Raw genomic sequence first — 19,338 nt, 5'->3', positions numbered from 1 at the left:
TAGTACTCTGCTCTGGTTTAGCCTAAGTGAGGCTCACAGCTGGGACCTATAACACATTGATCAAGGTTCGTCTCACTTTCCACTGCTCAAAACAGGCACTGAGTCCTTAATGTTGAGAGAGTGACATTATCACAGGTCAAGTTTTACTTGCCACAACCTGTTGGTAGAAGGAAATATATCCACTTGTCTGGACTAGTATTAAGAAGACATTGGGGGAAAAATGGGACATTTTATGAGAAGAAATAACAGACTTGGATATTAACACTAAATGTCGTATTCAAAATGGCATTTTTAACGTGTGTTCAAGTGAAACACTGTAATAAGAGAAAAACCACAAAATGGTATAAAGTCTAGCTTTATTTTTTAAAAGATTTTACAAGTCTGTCAACCTCAAACATACACAGGTGATTTATTCATAGCTTCCATCAGATGAGGCTTACAGCTTCAATCCCTCTCAGAAAAATATAAGTAAAAAATAAATCTTTTTCACAAATACGTATCCACTATATTACTCAGCTTAGTTCTGAAATTTGCTCTCTGTAAATACTTTAACACAGCTGCTAGTGGTAGTACTGTTGCTGAACAGCTGCACATGGCTATAATTTTACAAGTCTGCTTTACTTTTGCTAGCTCCCTGGTTCGGCTCCAGGGTCCAAATCTTATAGAGGAGAAATAAAGGTTAACTGGGCTGCCAGAAAAGCCCACTGAATGCATCCTGTAGTGCTCTGTGACAAGCCAGAGAAGAAGTATAGCCTCCAGCAAGGTCCTGTGGAGAGGCAGCTCTGACATGGTTTAAATACCTAAAACAAAACAAAAAGTGTACCATTGATATAGAAAGCACATATAAATTGGTAACACTTTAAAAAGCAATAGTAAAACTGATTCAAATGTTAAAGAAGAATTCTAAGGCTGAAATGTTCAGACTTTATAAATGCATTATTTCCTTTTAAAAGGAAACATACCAACTCTAAATTATAAAGTGAATTACATTAAGATCTAAAAACAGCTCTGAAGGAGGTTTCAAAAATAATACTTGCTTTTAAAATGTTCCCTATTCCCAATTTTCAGAACTAATTTATTTTGCTGGCTCTTGTTCGGCTACCTAACTGCCGCTCTCCTTCCTGGCATACTCTTAATAAATAAATGCACATCATAATACTATTGCATTACTAAAATTTTACATAAATATGTTCTGAAGAAAATATGTAAACAAGTGATAAAGGGGAGAGAACATAATAGTTACTTCAAAATTACTTCAGTATTACAAAAATATATTGTCTCCCTCCTTACACGAAAGGAAACCTTAGAAAATTACATCCAAGCAATCTCGAAAACTGAGCCTGGGTTCAAAAGAATGTCCCAATTAGTAAATACAGAAGAGTCTTTTGAGTCAATCTCAAAAGACTGTAACAGACACTATTATTCTTCAATTACACACGTTACTTAGCAATTAAAACTTTCTACCTTGATAAAGGTACACAAACAGCCCTAAAAAATGGGATAATCCTAGCCAAAGAGGGACAACTTCTTAGCATGACCACCAGCACTGTCAGAAAACAAGTATTTCCAGCTTTGCTTTAATGCCTAGTTTAAGAAACCACATTGTTTCTTCAGGCCTCAGGAAGCAAAGGAGCTTCATCTACCTAAGAATTACAGGTATAGCAAATGAATAAATCAGGTACCAGAACATTTTAATAACTTGGAAACTTTTCTATTCATTCATTCAGACTTCCTGTGTGTCAAAGTCTTGATGCATGAGCAACTTATTATTTCTAACATAATAACAAGTCTGTTTTTCATTTGTATCCATGTTTAATAAGCTTGTGTGATTAAAAAATATATGGCAATACAAGAGGCCAAATAGAAAAAGTGGTCAAAGTATAAGACACAGCATAAGCTCCTGCAATTGGCTATAATTTATTCACACTGCCACAAATCAAGGTGTTAATTCTTTGCTTCTCTGCCAAGGGTGAAAGGAGAAAGGAAATTAATATTTATTGAGCAACAATCTCCAAACTTTTTTGATAGTATATTTATAGCAGTAAAAATATTTGAGCATGCAGCTCCAAAACTTGTATACTTGTTCATAAATTACATAAAGTATTTATGTATTATATACTATTATATAGTATATACATATATATTAATATAGTAAGTATATTATAAAATATATATAATATATAATTTGAAACATTTAAAGGATGAAACTAAAATGTTTAAATAAAAGTTCTAATATTTTCTCCCTACATCCCATCTTACATATCCTGGTGGGATGCATCTCACTTTGGAGACTACTGTTATTAAACAGTTGTTGTCAAACTCTTAATAAAACCTTGGGTGTCACAGGATTTAAATAGGGATTCACCAAACCTAATACATGGCCACAAAGGTATCTGCTGATTACCTCCCAGGATAAAATAAAATGTCCACTGTTAAGACTATGATGCATGAGAAATGAGGTAAGTGTTAAATCACCTCAGAAAGTCTAAAAATTAACCTAGAACAGCATAAAATCAATTTCTCTTCATTGAGAATTCAGTAACTATCACACAAATAAGTGAGTAATATTTTTACAGGTATCTTGAAAATGAAAATGTTCCATTCCTGACACAAGTTTCCAGCTAAGTTTTATCCACACCCCAGATAGTGTTGTATCACCCTTTTCTCTTTCCTCAGACCCTCAAAAGCACAGTCTTCACTCCAATGGCTCTTTACTCATGGCAAAATTCAAGTACCACAGTAGAATGTGTCAACCTTACAAAGCCAACTATCATAAATGAGAACTGGTTTTCATAACTGAATACAAACCACTGTGCAACTAGCTGTTTTAATTCATCACATTTTGGTATAACTTGCTTCTGGGAAAGTTGAGTCATACCATCTCTGGCTTGGCAATTCAAGCATAAACTTGCAGTGTACATACAGCTTTTTATATGTTATCCTGAGAAACCTGAAACAGCTGCACTGCTGGCAGGAAAACACAGGACCACCAGTAAAATATCCAAAACAGTTGCATCTTTTAATTTATGACTGTGCAGTGTTTCCATAAAGAGTATATAAAACAGTTCAACTTTTTATAGGTAAAATGTAATAAACAGTCATACTTATTGATGTCATAAATGTGTTTTTAAAAGTTTACTTAAAATGATTAATTAGTGTTTGAAAACAGTATTTCTTGAATACAGTCATAATCTAGAGCAATGAGCAAATATTTTAAAATTTGAGTTATTAATGCTAATTTGTAGATTCTCACTGCAAACATCAAGTCCATTAAAATTTCTTTGCATAGCATTGAAAAAAATGCACTTCCCTTCTAGCAATCATTCACATTAAACATATTTGTGAGTATGATTCTTTAAAGACCTGCTTATTTACATTACTGTTTTTGATCTCTAGGGCTGCACAAAACAGTTATTATTAAATATTTCAACCTATTTTCACCATGGCAATCTACATTAATTTCAATTTTAAAAAATAAAGCAGGTCATTCTTGTTATTCAACTGTGGGCTTTTATTTTCTAAGTATCTTAACGTTCTTAAACCCTTTAATTATTGTGGTATACCAAAGTATTTTGAAGGATCTGCAACACTGAAACCACACAATGAGAATTTAGTGTTTTGCCTACTTTTTCACATTAATCCACATCTGTGTTGATTTAATTCTTTCATGACCATTACAAGTACATCACTGAATAGGATTCCTGGGGTTTCTGGCAGAGGTCAGTATCATTTCATGTACACCTTTATACAACAGAATAAGGAAGAAGTCTTAGCCAAATTTATTTCCAAAAGTCAAGCTCAGTTGGATTTTGGAGCCTGGAAGTAATTGCTCTGACTATTTAGCCAATCCCAGGACAGTATTTCTGTTTTTCATGGGTTTATTTTAAATACCTGTAAATCTTATAAGCAGAAACCAGGAAAGAAAAAAAAGAGGTTTGCTTATTTTGGTACCTTTTCCTTATTTTTACTGAAAGCAGACTAAACTCAAAGATTTAAAAATCATACCTTTGATTATTTTCTTAAATAAGGCTAAAAAAAAAAGTATGTTTTCAAAAGCATGTCTAAGATAATTCCTGTACAAAGGGCATCTTATGCCCTAATTTATACTACGTCTAAAGGTGCCTTCCTTTGCCATTACCCATCAAAATCTCTTTCAAACAGACTTTGGAGAAGGAGGAGGAAAAGGAGGGAATGGATCCTGAGAGGGGAGTAAAGGATTAAGCATAAGAAAACCACACTTGAAAGCCTGTTCCTGAACTTTGATTTCCTACACTGTCATTTTCTTCTGTTACATTTAGCAGCTTTTGCTCCCAAAGAAGGTGGTATAATTTACACTTAGCTTCAGAAAGACTTCATTTTCTCAGTTCTTTAACATAAGAGAGTTCCTCTGAAATTACTCTTTTACTATTTCCCTTCCTTTAAAAGCCCTATATTGACCATATGGCTGAAGTTTTGGACTCAGCTCATTTTAGTGCTACGTAACAATTCTTTGAGTTCTCAGCTAGGGGCAGAGGGCAGGGGTTGTCACTCAGAACCAAGAGGCAGCACTCTTCCCCTCCAGTCATAACCTCCTTATGAAAACCCTTGAAATGTTTTTGGCTCCGGAGAATCAAAGAATCTCAGAATTTAGACTGAAATGAAAATGTGAGGTTCATATTAGTTTCCTCCACCTCAAATTACCAGGCCCTACGGAGAGTTTAAAAATAATAAAAAGTCCAACTTTTTAACTCCACTGAGTTATAAACTTGGACTGGTTCAAACTAAGAAAGGGAATGAACTCTAGAGACTAAGACTTTCTTTTTACAAGGTGGCCCATTTTTTAAAGTCTGCATTTAAAGCCATCATGCGTTGAAAAGACCAGTTCCAAGTAGTTCTGCCTCCCAGCCTGCAAAATTCAAATCTAAGTACCATTAAGAGAGATCAGCTAACAGATCTCAGCTGTCAAGACCAAGAGCTCTTGTAAGAAATTCAGCCAAAGCTATAAAAGATTTACCTTAACAACCTGAAGTCTATCTCAAGATTTAAAAACAATCAGAGCAATGATGTGCTCAGACAATTATCACTAAAATGCAGAAACATTCTAAAAACTGAGGTTAGTGCTCAGGTGTCCTAATCCAATCACAATGTCAGAATAACAGATAAACTGTCTACATAGAGAAATTGATAACCATATATTCTAACATAAATGAGGAAAGCGCTACAAGTCAGAATTACTGTCCATAATTCTTAGGGCAGTTTGGTCATAAAAATACATGGCTTCATGAACTCCAACCAAAAATATAACAAATTCCACAAACAGTCATGATGCTACTCTTCACTTTATTATCTAGCCAGCAACTTGAATAAACTACTTATTAAAGCTGATTTCAGATTTACACTAACATAATTGGGAATCAAGTGACCAATTATTCCAGACATTTAGACCATCTGAACAACAAAGCTCAGATTTGGAAATTAAAAGCCACACTGCGCCAAAGTAAGAGATAATTACAGATTGCTCAGATAAGTCTTTCTGAATTATAACTGAAGCAAACTGTACAATTTATTACTATCAAAGAACACACCAGGAATTTTAGGTCAAGATAGCTATTACTGAAAGTTAATGTAACTACATAGTAAAAGGAATACTTTCTTGATTTGAGTGTGAATTACTGAACACATAGACGACATAGCCCATTCTGGTTTGTCTAATGTAATGTTCTACTATGAATTCCATGCTAGTAACAGATGTATGCCGGAAGTTTCATCACATCTTTATAAAGGAAGAATGAGTAATTTTTCCCCAAGTGTGGGACAGGTAAAATGCAAAAATTCATATGTATGCAGCTCATTCATTTTTCAAAAAAAAAAAAAAAATTACTCAGTATCTACTATTTGCCAGGTATTGAAGCAACTCTCAGAATAAAACAGACAGCAAAGACTCCATGCTCTCATGGAACTTGTAATTCAGTAGGGGAAAAAAAAAAAAAAAGGATGTTAATAAATACCATGAAAGAGAAAGTCAGGGCTCTATGGGTGTGGATAAAAAGGGAAACCGACATGAACAAGTTTAGAAAAGGCCTTCCTAAGGAAATGGCAGTTAAGCTTAGATCCAAAGGATGAGGAAGAGTTAGCAAGGCAAGAGGAGTAGAGCAATGGTCTAGCAAAGGGAAGAACTTAGGTAAAGCAGTAAGGAGCCACAGCGCATACTGAGAATACAGGAAAAAGGTCACTCCAGCTCAGGATGAGGCTAGTGATGCAGGCAGAAAGTATCCAAAAGAAGGCCTTATAGGAATGTTAAGAACTGCAAATTTTATTCAAAGGGAAATTGGAAGCCACTAAAAATTTGTCAGGAACCTGGTAATTTAAATAGGATAGTTTGGCTGCACAGTGGATTAGAGAAGCAGAAGTTGATTATAGAGACACTCCGTATGAGAATGTTTCTCTATTCCAGGCTTGAGACAATGGTTCCTGGATTAGGGTGGTGGCAGTGGAAATAAAGTACTAGTTCAAGAGATAGTTAAGGACCAACTGAATATGGGGGAAGGGGAAGGGAAGGAGAAAGTATTGTCAAGCTCAATTTCCAGCTACCTAGTCGGGTATAACAGAAAAGATGCCCTCACAGAGATAATGGAAAACTGGAGGAGGAGAAGCAAATTGGGGTGGGACAAGAGAAAAGGGAAAGATCATGAGTTTAATTTTGGACTTGAGTCTGAAGCGCTTATATAAGAAATACATGAGTTGAGATGCAGAATGGTAGCTGGATATATGCACCAAGTGCTAAGAATAAAATTATGGAATGAACATAATTTGGGAGTTATCAGTATTTAGATGGTATTTGAAACCATAAGAGTAGATGCTTAATATTTAGGGAGGGGAGACAGAATGAGAAGAGGGAAAGGACTGAGGCAGAGACCTAGAGAACTACAATGTATAATCGTTATGACAAAAGAAGCTGTGGTGGTTAATTTTATGCATCAACATAAAATTATGTTGAATAAGCCACACGACACCCAGATATCTGGTTTATCATTACTCTGTGTGTGTGTCTGAGTGTCTGTGAGGGTGTTTCTGGAAGAGATTAGCATTTGAATTGACGAACTAAGAAAAGCAGATGGCCTTCCCCAGTGTGGGTGGGTATTATCTAATCTGTTGAGACCTGAGATTAACAAAAAGGTGGAGGAAAGTTTAATTCACTCTGCCTGACTCTTTAAGCTGGAACACTGATCTTCTTTTGTCCTTGGTGCTCCAGACTGGCATCTAGACTTGGACTAGCATCTACACCATTGGTTCTGTTTCAGGCCTTTGAAATGCAGCACCGGTTTTCCCAGCTCTCCAGCTTGTAGACAGCAGATCATGGGACTTTTCAGCCTCCATAACTGCGTGAGCCAATACCTTATAATTTCCTTCCTTCCTTCCTTCCTCCCCCTTCCCTTCCTTCCCTCCTTCCTCCCTCCCTCCCTTCCCCCTTCCCTTCCTTCCTCCCTCGCTCCCCCCTTCCCTCCCTCCCTCCCCTCCCTTCCTTGCCTTCCTCCCTCCCTCCCTTTCCTTCCTTCCTTCCCTTCCTCCCTTCCCTCCTTTCCTCCATCTCTTCCTTCCTTCCCTCCCTTCCTCCCTCCCTTCCTCTATTTCTCCTAATGGTTCTGTTTCTCGGGACAATCCTAACATGGAAGTTAAGATATTTTAAAGTGAAGGGTGTATTCAGGTATGGTAAATGCTGCCATCTCCTGCCAATATCTCATATACTCTCTTCCCCTCGACTTGCACAGGAGGTAGATGCAAGGAAGGTATAAGCCACTTGGAAAAGAGTTAGAACCTGCTACTTGTGCCTCTCCCCTTCTTGTAATTTTAGGGAGATAATAATAGCAGACAGGGACAGAAAACCTATTAGATTTCTCCATCAATGGGCTCCAAGGGGCCTATTCCTAGTATTGGGTGAGCCAAAAAGTTCGTTCGGGTTTTCCGTAACATGTTATGGAAAAACCTGAACGAACTTTTTGGCCAACCCAATACTTATAGCAGTAGTGTTTCTTACAGCAAAAGAACAAAAGAAACAACCCAAGTGTCCATTGACAGGAGAATGGACAAATTTTTATTACTTATACAGTATAATATTATACAGCAGTAAAAACAAAGGAGCTACAGCTACATGCATGCATGTATCAACATTGGGGAATCTCACAAACAATGCTGAGAAAACAAAAACTACAAACAAGTTACAGAAAATATGCAGAGCACGGTCCATTTATATAAAGTTCTAAACATGCAAAACTAAATACAGAATATGTATATATATATGACCAAAATGTAAAGAAAAGCAAGGAAATGATAATCACCATATTCAGGGTGAGTGAATCTCTGATGTTAGGTGGAACCACAGCAGGGGTAAGAGAAATGCACACAGGTAGTTTCAACAGCATTGGTTATGCTCCATCTCATAAGTTAATACGTAGAATTCAAAATACAGGACTTGAAGGAGTAGAGGAGGGAGAAGCAATAAGAATGGAAACAATTTAGCAACTGTTTTATTATTACTCTTTATAAAGTATATATACTATATATTTTCTATGTATGAAATATTTCATTAAAAAGAGTAGTGCAGGGCTTCCCTGGTGGCACAGTGGTTGAGAATCCGCCTGCCAATGCAGGGGACACGGGTTCGAACCCCGGTCTGGGAAGATCCCACATGCCGCGGAGCAACTAGGCCTGTGAGCCACAATTACTGAGCCTGCGCGTCTGGAGCCTGCGCTCCGCAACAAGAGAGGCCACGATAGCGAGAGGCCCGCGCACCGCGATGAAGAGTGGCCCCCACTTGCCGCAACTAGAGAAAGCCCACGCACGGAAACGAAGAACCAACACAGCCATAAATAAATAATAAATAAATAAATAAATAAATAAAATAAAGTAGTTCCTCGTGCAGGTTCTCAAGTCAGGTTTAAAAAAAAAAAAAAGAGTAGTGCACAGAAGATAGTCACAACCACAGCTGCCATTAATCCAGTCAACAATCTTAATGGGAACACTGAACCATTCCTAGTTGACCTTGATTTCACCAAACATTACTACTTATAGCTACTTTGATTCCATTTGTAATAATTCATGTTAATTATAATAATTCATCTTAAAGTATATTTAACACTAAAACATGTTACATTCATATTGTTCTTTCTACTGTTTTAGTAGACTCCCTCCTGGTTTCCATGCAAAGTCAATAACTAATTTAAGATGAGAAAAGTTAGTAAAATCAGATTTATCAGCAAAGAACCCTTTGAAGATTACACATCTAAACAGCAGGCCTAATGATCAGTGGTTAAAAAGCTGATCTACTAAAGCAGCAAAAACAAAGTGATGGATGAAATCAGTTAAGTGGTCAATGAAGCCTCAGCCAAAGCCCTGATAAACTGGAATCTTTTCCCACGATAATGCTGCAAATTTCTATTTCTTTATTAGCATGAAACATACTGAGCTCTCTGGGGCTAGTATTAAGGCTAACAGCCTAGATGGAGAAACCAAATTCAATTCCTCTCCCCATCCAATGGTAGTTGGGTAAGCACCCTGCTAAGTTTGAAGAAGGAAAACTCTCCGCATTGGTATGGTCTGCTAATGACTACAGACTCTAAATTAAATATAAACCACCCCAGTCTTCTCCCCTGTACCATTTCCCCCTTTGTCCCTGTACCACATAAATATATAAAGACATAATGATTTAGTAGAAAGGACAAAGATTTTGGAAACAGATACATTTGGGTTTGAATCCCTCCTTGGACAACTACTAACATTATGATTTAGAAAGTTCTTTTATTTTTCAAACTTCAGCTTTTTTTTCCATAAAAGGGAGATAATAATACCTCATACTATTTTTTAGAAGATTAAATTTAAAAATATACAAGTAAAGCGTATGGCACAGAAGAGACATTTGATAAGGTATAGTGTCCCTGTACAAACTACATGTTCTCTCTCTCTCTTTTTTAAACATCTTTATCAGAGTATAATTGCTTTACAATGGTGTGTTAGTTTCTGCTTTAAAACAAAGTGAATCAGCTATACATATACATATATCCCCATATCTCCTCCCTCTTGTGTCTCCCTCCCACCCTCCCTATCCCACCCCTCTAGGTGGTCACAAAGCACCAAGCTGATCTCCCTGTACATATTCTCTTTGACACTATTAATACAAAGTATGCTTTCACAAGGAATAGGCTTTTCATAGCCCAAATTTCCAAAGTCCTTTACCTTTTACTAAGTAGCATGTACTTCTCCTTTCCAACTCTGTGACCTTCATCTACTCCCATATCTACTCCAACAATAATGTTGCCCTCTCTCTTCCCCCTTTCATTATACCCCAATTATGAAGATCCGAGTGAAGCTTTCGTTTTTGTTTTTTTTGAATTAGACAAATTAGAGTACTGCTTGTTAATATTTTATCACAGGGTAACAGAGTAACCCAAGGACGCCAATACCTACATGTTAAAAGTGGGAAAAATTTACATACATACATATACAGCATATGTAATACATTTATATATTCACAAACATATATGTGCAGATCTATACTTCATAAATTCTATGCACACCCTAGAATATTTTATTTCAAAAGTTAAATTGCTACATTATTTCCACTCTCACCACCGTTTCTTCCTCTTATTCTTCATATCCTGTGTTTTAACTCCCACTCCTATGAACTGACCCTTTCTCTGTCCTTGTCCTCCTCAACATCTTCCACTCTCTCTACATCTGGAGACAGCCTCCAGCTGTGAAATGCTCTTAGCCTATGGCTTCCATAAAAATGCCTATAATTTGGACCATACTGCTAACTGCTTTGATACATGATTCCCCAAATTTCCCTTCTTCCACCTGCTTCCTAATTTACTAGTTTTCTTTTCGGCTTACTTCCTCTTCTCCAATTCTTGACTCCATCTCTGAAATGGATTCATTCACCACCACCTTCATTCACTACCTCTGTTCTACTAAACCCTATAATGCTATCCTTTGCCCTTTTGCCCTTCTTTCTGTTTGGGTGGCCCTTTGCACTTGACTGTCTCACTTGCACTATAAATTTAATATTTTCATAACTGAACTCATCTTCCTTTACAAACCTACCCCTCTGTGTCTCTTATTTCTCTTAATAGTTTCAATGTACTCTTAAGGTCATTTTGGAATCCTCTTTCCCCTGCATACCAATGAGAAATCTACATCACAGTATCTCTCTACAAACATCTATTTACCTCTCACATCATCTTCATTGCCAATATTATTACCTTATTTCAGCTCCTTATTACCTCTTTCTGGACTACTGCTAATAGTATCTTAACTGAGCTCCCTATTTCCAGTATGGTCTCTCCATTCCAACCTATTCATGGTTACCAAATTACTGTTCCTAGGGCAAAGCTCTGCATCGCTCTCACACAAACAGACGTTCATAGGCTCCCTGCTGTGTGTAGAATGAAGTCAAAATTCCTTAGACTACCATTCAAGGACTATTGCACTTGATTCCAACCTACCTTTCCAAACATATTTCCCATTAATTATCTCCACATACCCTGAACTTAAGTCAAAGTCAACCATGAGGTTTTCAGTTATTCCCTATGAAAGCCTCATCACTACTCACTCCATACCTTTGTTTAGGCTGTTTCATTATCTTGGAATGACCTCATCATTGCCTGTCTTCCAAAGCCATGGTTCAAATGTCAACCCCTCAATTCTGAACAGAAACTTGAGAAGCTTCCTATGCAACACAGAAATGTTATATATACTATAAGAAAAAAATAAAATAAAATAAAATAAATAAGTTTAAAAGCAAGAAAACTCGGGCTTCCCTGGTGGTGCAGTGGTTGGGGGTCTGCCTGCTAATGCAGGGGACGCGGGTTCGAGCCCTGGTCTGGGAAGATGCCACATGCCGCGGAGCAACTAGGCCCGTGAGCCACAACTGCTGAGCCTGTGCGTCTGGAGCCTGTGCTCCGCAACAAGAGAGGCCGCGATAGTGAAGAGGCCTGCGCACCGCGATGAAGAGTGGCCCCCGCTTGCCGCAGCTGGAGAAGGCCCTCGCATAGAAACGAAGACCCAACACAGCCAAAAATAAATATAAAAATAAATAAATAAATAAAAGATTACTATAAAAGCAAGAAAACTCTCAAGTGCCAGAAATAATAGACGAACGCATAGTCAGAGCATGAGCAGAGGCTGAAGTTCAGGGAAGTGGTGACCAGTGATTCGACACCCATATAGGGACAGAAGACAGGCTGCAGCCCTGTCAGAGGTTGGAAGCTGGAACTAGGCTTGGCTCCCTGCATATAACCTGGAGCTACAAAATGCTGTCCATCCCATTTGTAAAACAACTTGTAGGAAAATTTTGTTCACTGGCCTGGGACAGTCACAAGAAAGTCTAGGGGCATTGGTAGAAAATAAATCATACATAAGAAATCATAATACCCAAGACTACTCCCCCGCCAGGAAATTAAGAATAGCAATTGTTCCAGATTCAGTGAAGCCAATAGGACCTTGGCAGAAGCAAACATGAATCTCTACATCAGCATGCCTTCACAATCCAAGGCTCATGGGAAAGCAACTCCCACTAAAAAGGGTTCATATTTAAAAAAATAAAAAGAGGAAGAAGAAGAAATGAACTTCACTTATAAAAAGGGTCAGAAGACACAAACAACCAATGGCAGGACTAACACTCAGACCCATAGATAAGAGAATCTGAAAGAAACATTAAAAGAAGTACATTTCATGTCAAAAGAGATGAAGAAAGAAATAGATGCCATAAGGCAAGAAAAATACGAAAAAAACAGACATTTTCTTTAAAAAAAATCCAACAGCAATATTTGGAACAAAAAGATCAATGGACAGGTTAAGCAGTTGATTATCCACAGACAGAGAGAAAATGAGTAAATTGGAAGACACGTGTGGAAAACACAAAGGATTTAGCAGGGCTTAAAAAGATGGAAAATGTGAAAGAAGCACTAAAGGAGATACTGCAGCAAGGTGGAAATTAAATCCCAATGGGAAGAACAGGATACAAGGAGCAAAGATGAGCCAAAAACACTACCACCACCACCACAAAATGGTATCAAAAGAAGGGGAAGTCTAAGGTTAAAACATTCTAAAGCCTTTGTTTTGTTCAAAAGGAAGAAAGATGTTACCTTTAGACCTCTGAAAAATAACATTTGTTAATTCCGGGTGGCAGAATTATATTTCTTTATTAGATTATTCTCTGTACTTCTCTATGTTTAAAATATTTAACAACATTTTTGGATGCCACTTCCTCTGGATTGCCCAGGCAGAATTACTTCTTCCTCCTCTGACTTTGCATGCACTTTACGTCTCTGGTAAGTATCATGGCTTTTTATAAATGTTATATATTCCCTGTTAGATAAGTTTCTTGATAGCAAGATAAATATCTACTCACTAAACAGCCATTGCTTAAAAAAAAAAAATCCTAATTTGTAAGTAGAGGGTATAGAATTTTTTAAACTAAATCAACGCTTGTTAAGTTAAGGATCTAAAGAATGGCCATGAAAATAGATGTCAAAAATATACAGGACATGAAAAGAGTTATCACCACAAATTATGAGCTATGGAGGAAGATGGCAGAGGACTGAATGGAAGACAGGCTGTGTACATCAGTCACTGAGGAAGACAGGAAGATTTCCTGGAAATTAGAAGATGTCTACAATAATGACAGAGATGGGCATAATGTATAAATATGTAGAGTGTAAAATGACATTATTTAACATAAAAATATTCGTATTTTCGCAAATAGGTGTATTTGAAAATTGTTTTGAGATTTTATCATGCTCTGTCTCATAAGCTGAACTCTCAATGTGTTAACCAATTTTATACTCAAAGATATATACTATAATGGAGTATAGCTATAAATGCAAAGAAAAACCAGAAATTCAAACAGAAGTAGACACACCCAAAGCTAGATATCTTGTAAGATATTTATTTTTCCACTCAAAGCACCTTCTCAAAAGCTCTATTTCATACACTGGAATCTGAATCATGTCGATAACTTAGATAAATCTCTAAAGCAAACAATAACAAGCAGAGACAAAGTCAAGTGGATAAAATAACTGATGTTTTTCCTTAATTATGGAAAATTCTATTTTCCAGCAAGTAAAAACAGGTTCATAAAATATCTACTCAAGGGAGCAGTGACTATAAGCATTAAAATCTGAAAAAGCTCCAAGCGTTCTGGTTTAATGCATAACAATTTCAAGTTTTTAAGAAGCATTTTTAATACTTAAGCCCACAGAAAACTTGTACTCTCTTCCAAAAGCAAAACCACAGCATCACTTTGGGAAAAAAAAATCTATGCCCATTATCATAAGTAATGTGCTAATGCAATCAATTTTTACCAAAAATGAAGTTTTTCTGGAATAGAATGCCTTAATAGACTAATCAGTCAGTGGGTTAAATACCATTTGGACCAAAAACTTCATGTGTAAAGAAAATATTTTCCTCTTATTTAAAAAATTATAGCCTTATTTTCAGTATTCTGATTTGTTTCCAGACTACATTTTTTAGCAATGCGTTATGCCTTTGCACATGCTGGTATATTTTAAATAAAAACACATTTTAATCAGTTACATATGACTTATTTTGAAAATAAGTTTTTAAAGTTTAATTTTACAGAACCTGCTTTAATACACTGTAAAACTTCTTCTTAAACACCTAGATTTCTTATTTCCTTACTTTAAAAGATTAAAGGAAGAAAAAAGCCCTATTGTTTTCTTGAATTCTACCTTTTGGGAGAAAAATTATTTTTACTTGTTGTTCCAAAGTTCATAAAACAAGCCAGATAATATGCTTATCTCTAGGATCATGCTTTGAGGTGGACCTGCCTCAATGAGTCAGCAAAAGTAAAAAAGAAGCAAAATACAGGGATTTCCCTGAAGGTCCAGTGGTTAGGACTCCACGCTTCCACTGCAGGGAGCATGGGTTCGATCCCTGGTCAGGGAACTAAGATCCCACATGTCATGCAGCACTGCCAAAAAAAAAAAAAAAGCAAAATACAAACTAAGATTATTCATGATTTTTTTGTTACTAATTGGGCCTCCATTTGTAAAAACTAATGTTTTATGGAACTAAAGATAGGATAATTTTATTTGAAATGATATAAAATAAATACCAAGGGAATACAACCCCATCCTTTAAAGATACACTTAAAATAAACCCTACATGTGGTTACTGAAAATGAATTTTAAATGTTTTGTAAAATACATGAGAGGAATAGTGGGTAAAGAAAGCATAGACAGTACAGTAAGGGAAGTAACACAGAATCCTAAAACTGGAAGGGAACATTAGAAATTATCTTATCTCACTGCTCATTAACAAATAAAGCTCACCAACCATGCCAAGACACAGCCCTGCCCACCAGCAGGTGGGCACCGGCTGCAGGACCTCCCAGGGCCCTGCAGACAGGCACCTGAGGACCTGGATAGCAAAGCCCTAGTACCCCCAAGGCACCACAGCCAGCTGTGTGAGGACACGGCCACACTCACCAGCAACTGGCAGCCTCCACACAAGGCAGGGCCTGGCAGCCAACCAGGCAGAGGGCAGAAGTGCACCCACAGTGTCTACCAGTGCACCCACAGTAGTCAACCCCTCCTCAACAGAAGAACCTGCACACCCTACATATGGGGGAAGCCCTAGAGCATATAGGTCTGGTAACCAGAGAGTAGTATGCTGCTGACACAGGACATCACCTACAAAAGACCACTTCTCCAAGATCGGGAAACATAACCAACCTACCTAATACACAGAAATAAAAACAGAGAATTAGACAAAATGAGACAACAGAAGAATATGTTCCAAAAGAAGGAACAAGATAAAACCTCAGAAGAACTATGTATGCAGAGTGGAGGAAAGCGATCTACCCAATAAAGAGTTCCGGGTAACGATCATAAAGGTGCTCAATAAACTGAGGAGAAAAATGGATGAAAACAGTGAGAAGTCTAACAAAGAACTAGAAAATATAAAGAAGGATCAAACAGAGCTGAAGAATATAGTAACTAAAATAAAAAACACACTAGAAGGAATCAACAGCAGATTAAATAATAAAGAGGAATGGATCAGTGAACTGGAAGAATGAGTAGTAGAAATCACACATGCAGAACAGAAAAAAGAATAAATAACGAGGACACTTTAAGAGAAAACTAGGACTACATCAAGCATACTAAGCATACTATATATAGGAGCCCAAGAAGGAGAAGAGGAAGGAGCAGAGAATTTATTGTAGAAATAATAGCTGAAACTTTCCAACCCTGGGAAAGGAAACAGACATCCAAGTCCAGGAAGCACAGAGAGTCCCAAACAAGTTTAAACCAAAGAGGTCCAAGACACACTGTAATTAAAATGGCAAAAGATAAAGATCAAGAGAGAATATTAAAGCAGCAGCAGAAAAGGAACTATTTACATACAAGGGACCTACCATAAGGCTACCAGCTGATGTTTCAGCAAAAACTTTGCAGTCCAGAGGGAGTGGCAAAATACATTCTAAGTGATAAAAGGGAAAAAGTCTACAATCAGCAATACTCTAATTGGCAAGGCTATATTCAGATTTTAAGGAAAAATAGAGTTTTACAGACACCAAAAAAGCAAAAGAGCTCAGCTTGTAAACTAGCTTTATAAGAAATGTTAACAAAGAAAGAAAACTACAGGCCAATATCACTGATGAACATAGATGCAAAAATCCTCAACAAAATACTAGCAAACAGAATCCAACAGCATATTAAAAGGATCATACACCATGATCAAGTGGGGTTTATCCCAGGAATGCAAGGATTCTTCAATATACGCAAATCAATCAACGTGATACACCATATTAACAAATTGAAGGAGAAAAACCATATGATCATCTCAATAGATGCAGAGAAAGCTTTCGACAAAATTCAACACCCATTTATGATAAAAGCCCTGCAGAAAGTAGGCATAGAGGGAACTGTCCTCAACATAATAAAAGCCATATATCACAAACCCACAGCCAACATTGTCCTCAATGGTGAAAAACTGAAACCATTTCCACTAAGATCAGGAACAAGACAAGGTTTCCCACTCTCACCACTATTATTCAACATAGTTTTGGAAGTGTTAGCCACAGCAATCAGAGAAGACAAAGAGATAAAAGGAATCCAAATCGGAAAAGAAGAAGTAAAGCTGTCACTATTTGCAGATGACATGATACTATACATAGAGAATCCTAAAGATGCTACCAGAAAACTCCTAGAGCTAATCAATGAATTTGGTAAAGTAGCAGGATACAAAATTAATGCACAGAAATCTCTTGCATTTCTATACACTAATGACGAAAAATCTGAAAGTGAAATTAAGAAAACACTCCCATTTACCATTGCAACAAAAAGAATAAAATATCTAGGAATAAACCTACCTAAGGAGACAAAAGACCTGTATGCAGAAAATTATAAGACACTGATGAAAGAAATTAAAGATGATACAAATAGATGGAGAGATATACCATGTTCCTGGATTGGAAGAATCAACATTGTGAAAATGACTCTACTACCCAAAGCAATCTACAGATTCAATGCAATCCCTATCAAACTACCACTGGCATTTTTCACAGAACTAGAACAAAAAATTTCACAATTTGTATGGAAACACAAAAGACCCCGAATAGCCAAAGCAATCTTGAGAAAGTAAAACAGAGCTGGAGGAATCAGGCTCCCTGACTTCAGACTATATTACAAAGCTTCAGTAATCAAGACAGTTTGGTACTGGCACAAAAACAGAAATATAGATCAATGGAACAGGATAGAAAGTCCAGAGATAAACCCACGCACATATGGTCACCTTATCTTTGATAAAGGAGGCAAGCATATACAGTGGAGAAAAGACAGCCTCTTCAATAAGTGGTGCTGGGAAAATTGGACAGGTACATGTAAAAGTATGAAATTAGAACACTCCCTGACACCATGCACAAAAATAAACTCAAAATGGATTAAAGACCTAAGTGTAAGGGCAGACACTATCAAACTCTTAGAGGAAAACATAGGCAGAACACTCTATGACATACATCACAGCAAGATTCTTTTTGACCCAGCTCCCAGAGAAACGGAAATAAGAACACAAATAAACAAATGGGACCTAATGAAACTTAAAAGCTTTTGCACAGCAAAGGAAACCATAAACAAGACCAAAAGACAACCATCAGAATGGGAGAAAATATTTGCAAATGAAGCAACTGACAAAGGATTAATCTCCAAGATTTACAAGCAGCTCATGCAGCTCAATAACAAAAAAACGAACAACCCAATCCAAAAATGGGCAGAAGACCTAAACAGACATTTCTCCAAAGAAGATATACAGATGGCCTACAGACACATGAAAGAATGCTCAACATCATTAATCATTAGAGAAATGCAAATCAAAACTACAATGAGATATCATCTCACACCGGTCAGAATGGCCATCATCAAAAAATCTAGAAACAATAAATGCTGGAGAGGGTGTGGAGGAAAGGGAACACTCTTGCACTGTTGGTGGGAATGTAAATTGATACAGCCACTATGGAGAACAGTATGGAGGTTCCTTAAAAAACTACAAATAGAACTACCATACGACCCAGCAATCCCACTACTGGGCATATACCCTGAGAAAACCATAGGTCAAAAAGTGTCATGTACCACAATGTTCATTGCAGCTCTATTTACAATAGCCAGGACATGGAAGCAACCTAAATGTCCATCGACAGATGAATGGATAAAGAAGATGTGGCACATATATACAATGGAATATTACTCAGCCATAAAAAGAAATGAAATGGAGGTATTTGTAATGAGGTGGATGGAGTTAGAGTCTGTCATACAGAGTGAAGTAAGTCAGAAAGAGAAAAACAAATACAGTATGCTAACACATATATACGGAATCTAAGGAAAAAAAATAAAAAAGGCCATGAAGAACCTAGTGGCAAGACGGGAATAAAGACACAGACCTACTAGAGAATGGACTTGAGGATATGGGGAGGGGGTGGGGTGAGATGTGACAGGGTAAGAGAGTGTCATGGACATATATACACTACCAAATGTAAAATAGATAGCTAGTGGGAAGCAGCCGCATAGCACAGGAAGACCAGCTTGGTGCTTTGTGACCACCTAGAGGGGTGGGATGGGGAGGGTGGGAGGGAGGGAGATGCAAGAGGGAAGAGAAATGGGAACATATCGTATATGTATAACTGATTCACTTTGTTATAAAGCAGAAGCTAACACACCATTGTAAGGCAATTATACTTCAATAAAGATGTTTAAAAAAAAAAAAAGAAATGTTAAAAGGGATTCTTCTAAGGGGAAAAAACCACAATTAGAAATATAAAAATTACAAAAGGAGCACACTGAGATCAAG

General features: G+C 37.1%; 1 protein-coding gene across 2 annotated transcripts in view; it reads right to left on the bottom strand.

Annotated features, from left to right (window-relative positions):
• Positions 1 to 339: 339 nt before the first annotated feature.
• The window catches only part of MNAT1 (MNAT1 component of CDK activating kinase), a 225,492-nt gene continuing 206,493 nt past the window's right edge, over positions 340 to 19,338 (bottom strand). Inside the window, exon 8 of one of the 2 annotated variants that reach the window (XM_059914350.1) lies at positions 340 to 800. In XM_059914350.1, the coding sequence (XP_059770333.1) occupies positions 680 to 800 (121 nt within the window). In that variant the 3' untranslated portion in view covers positions 340 to 679. Of the gene's footprint in view, positions 801 to 8,196; positions 8,449 to 19,338 lie in introns of those variants that run through there. The other variant, XM_059914355.1, reaches the window with a different exon arrangement.

This window comes from Balaenoptera ricei, chromosome 2 (assembly GCF_028023285.1).
Source record: "Balaenoptera ricei isolate mBalRic1 chromosome 2, mBalRic1.hap2, whole genome shotgun sequence".
NCBI classification, from domain to species: Eukaryota; Metazoa; Chordata; class Mammalia; order Artiodactyla; family Balaenopteridae; genus Balaenoptera; species Balaenoptera ricei.
This window is presented reverse-complemented; position numbering and strand designations above follow the sequence as displayed.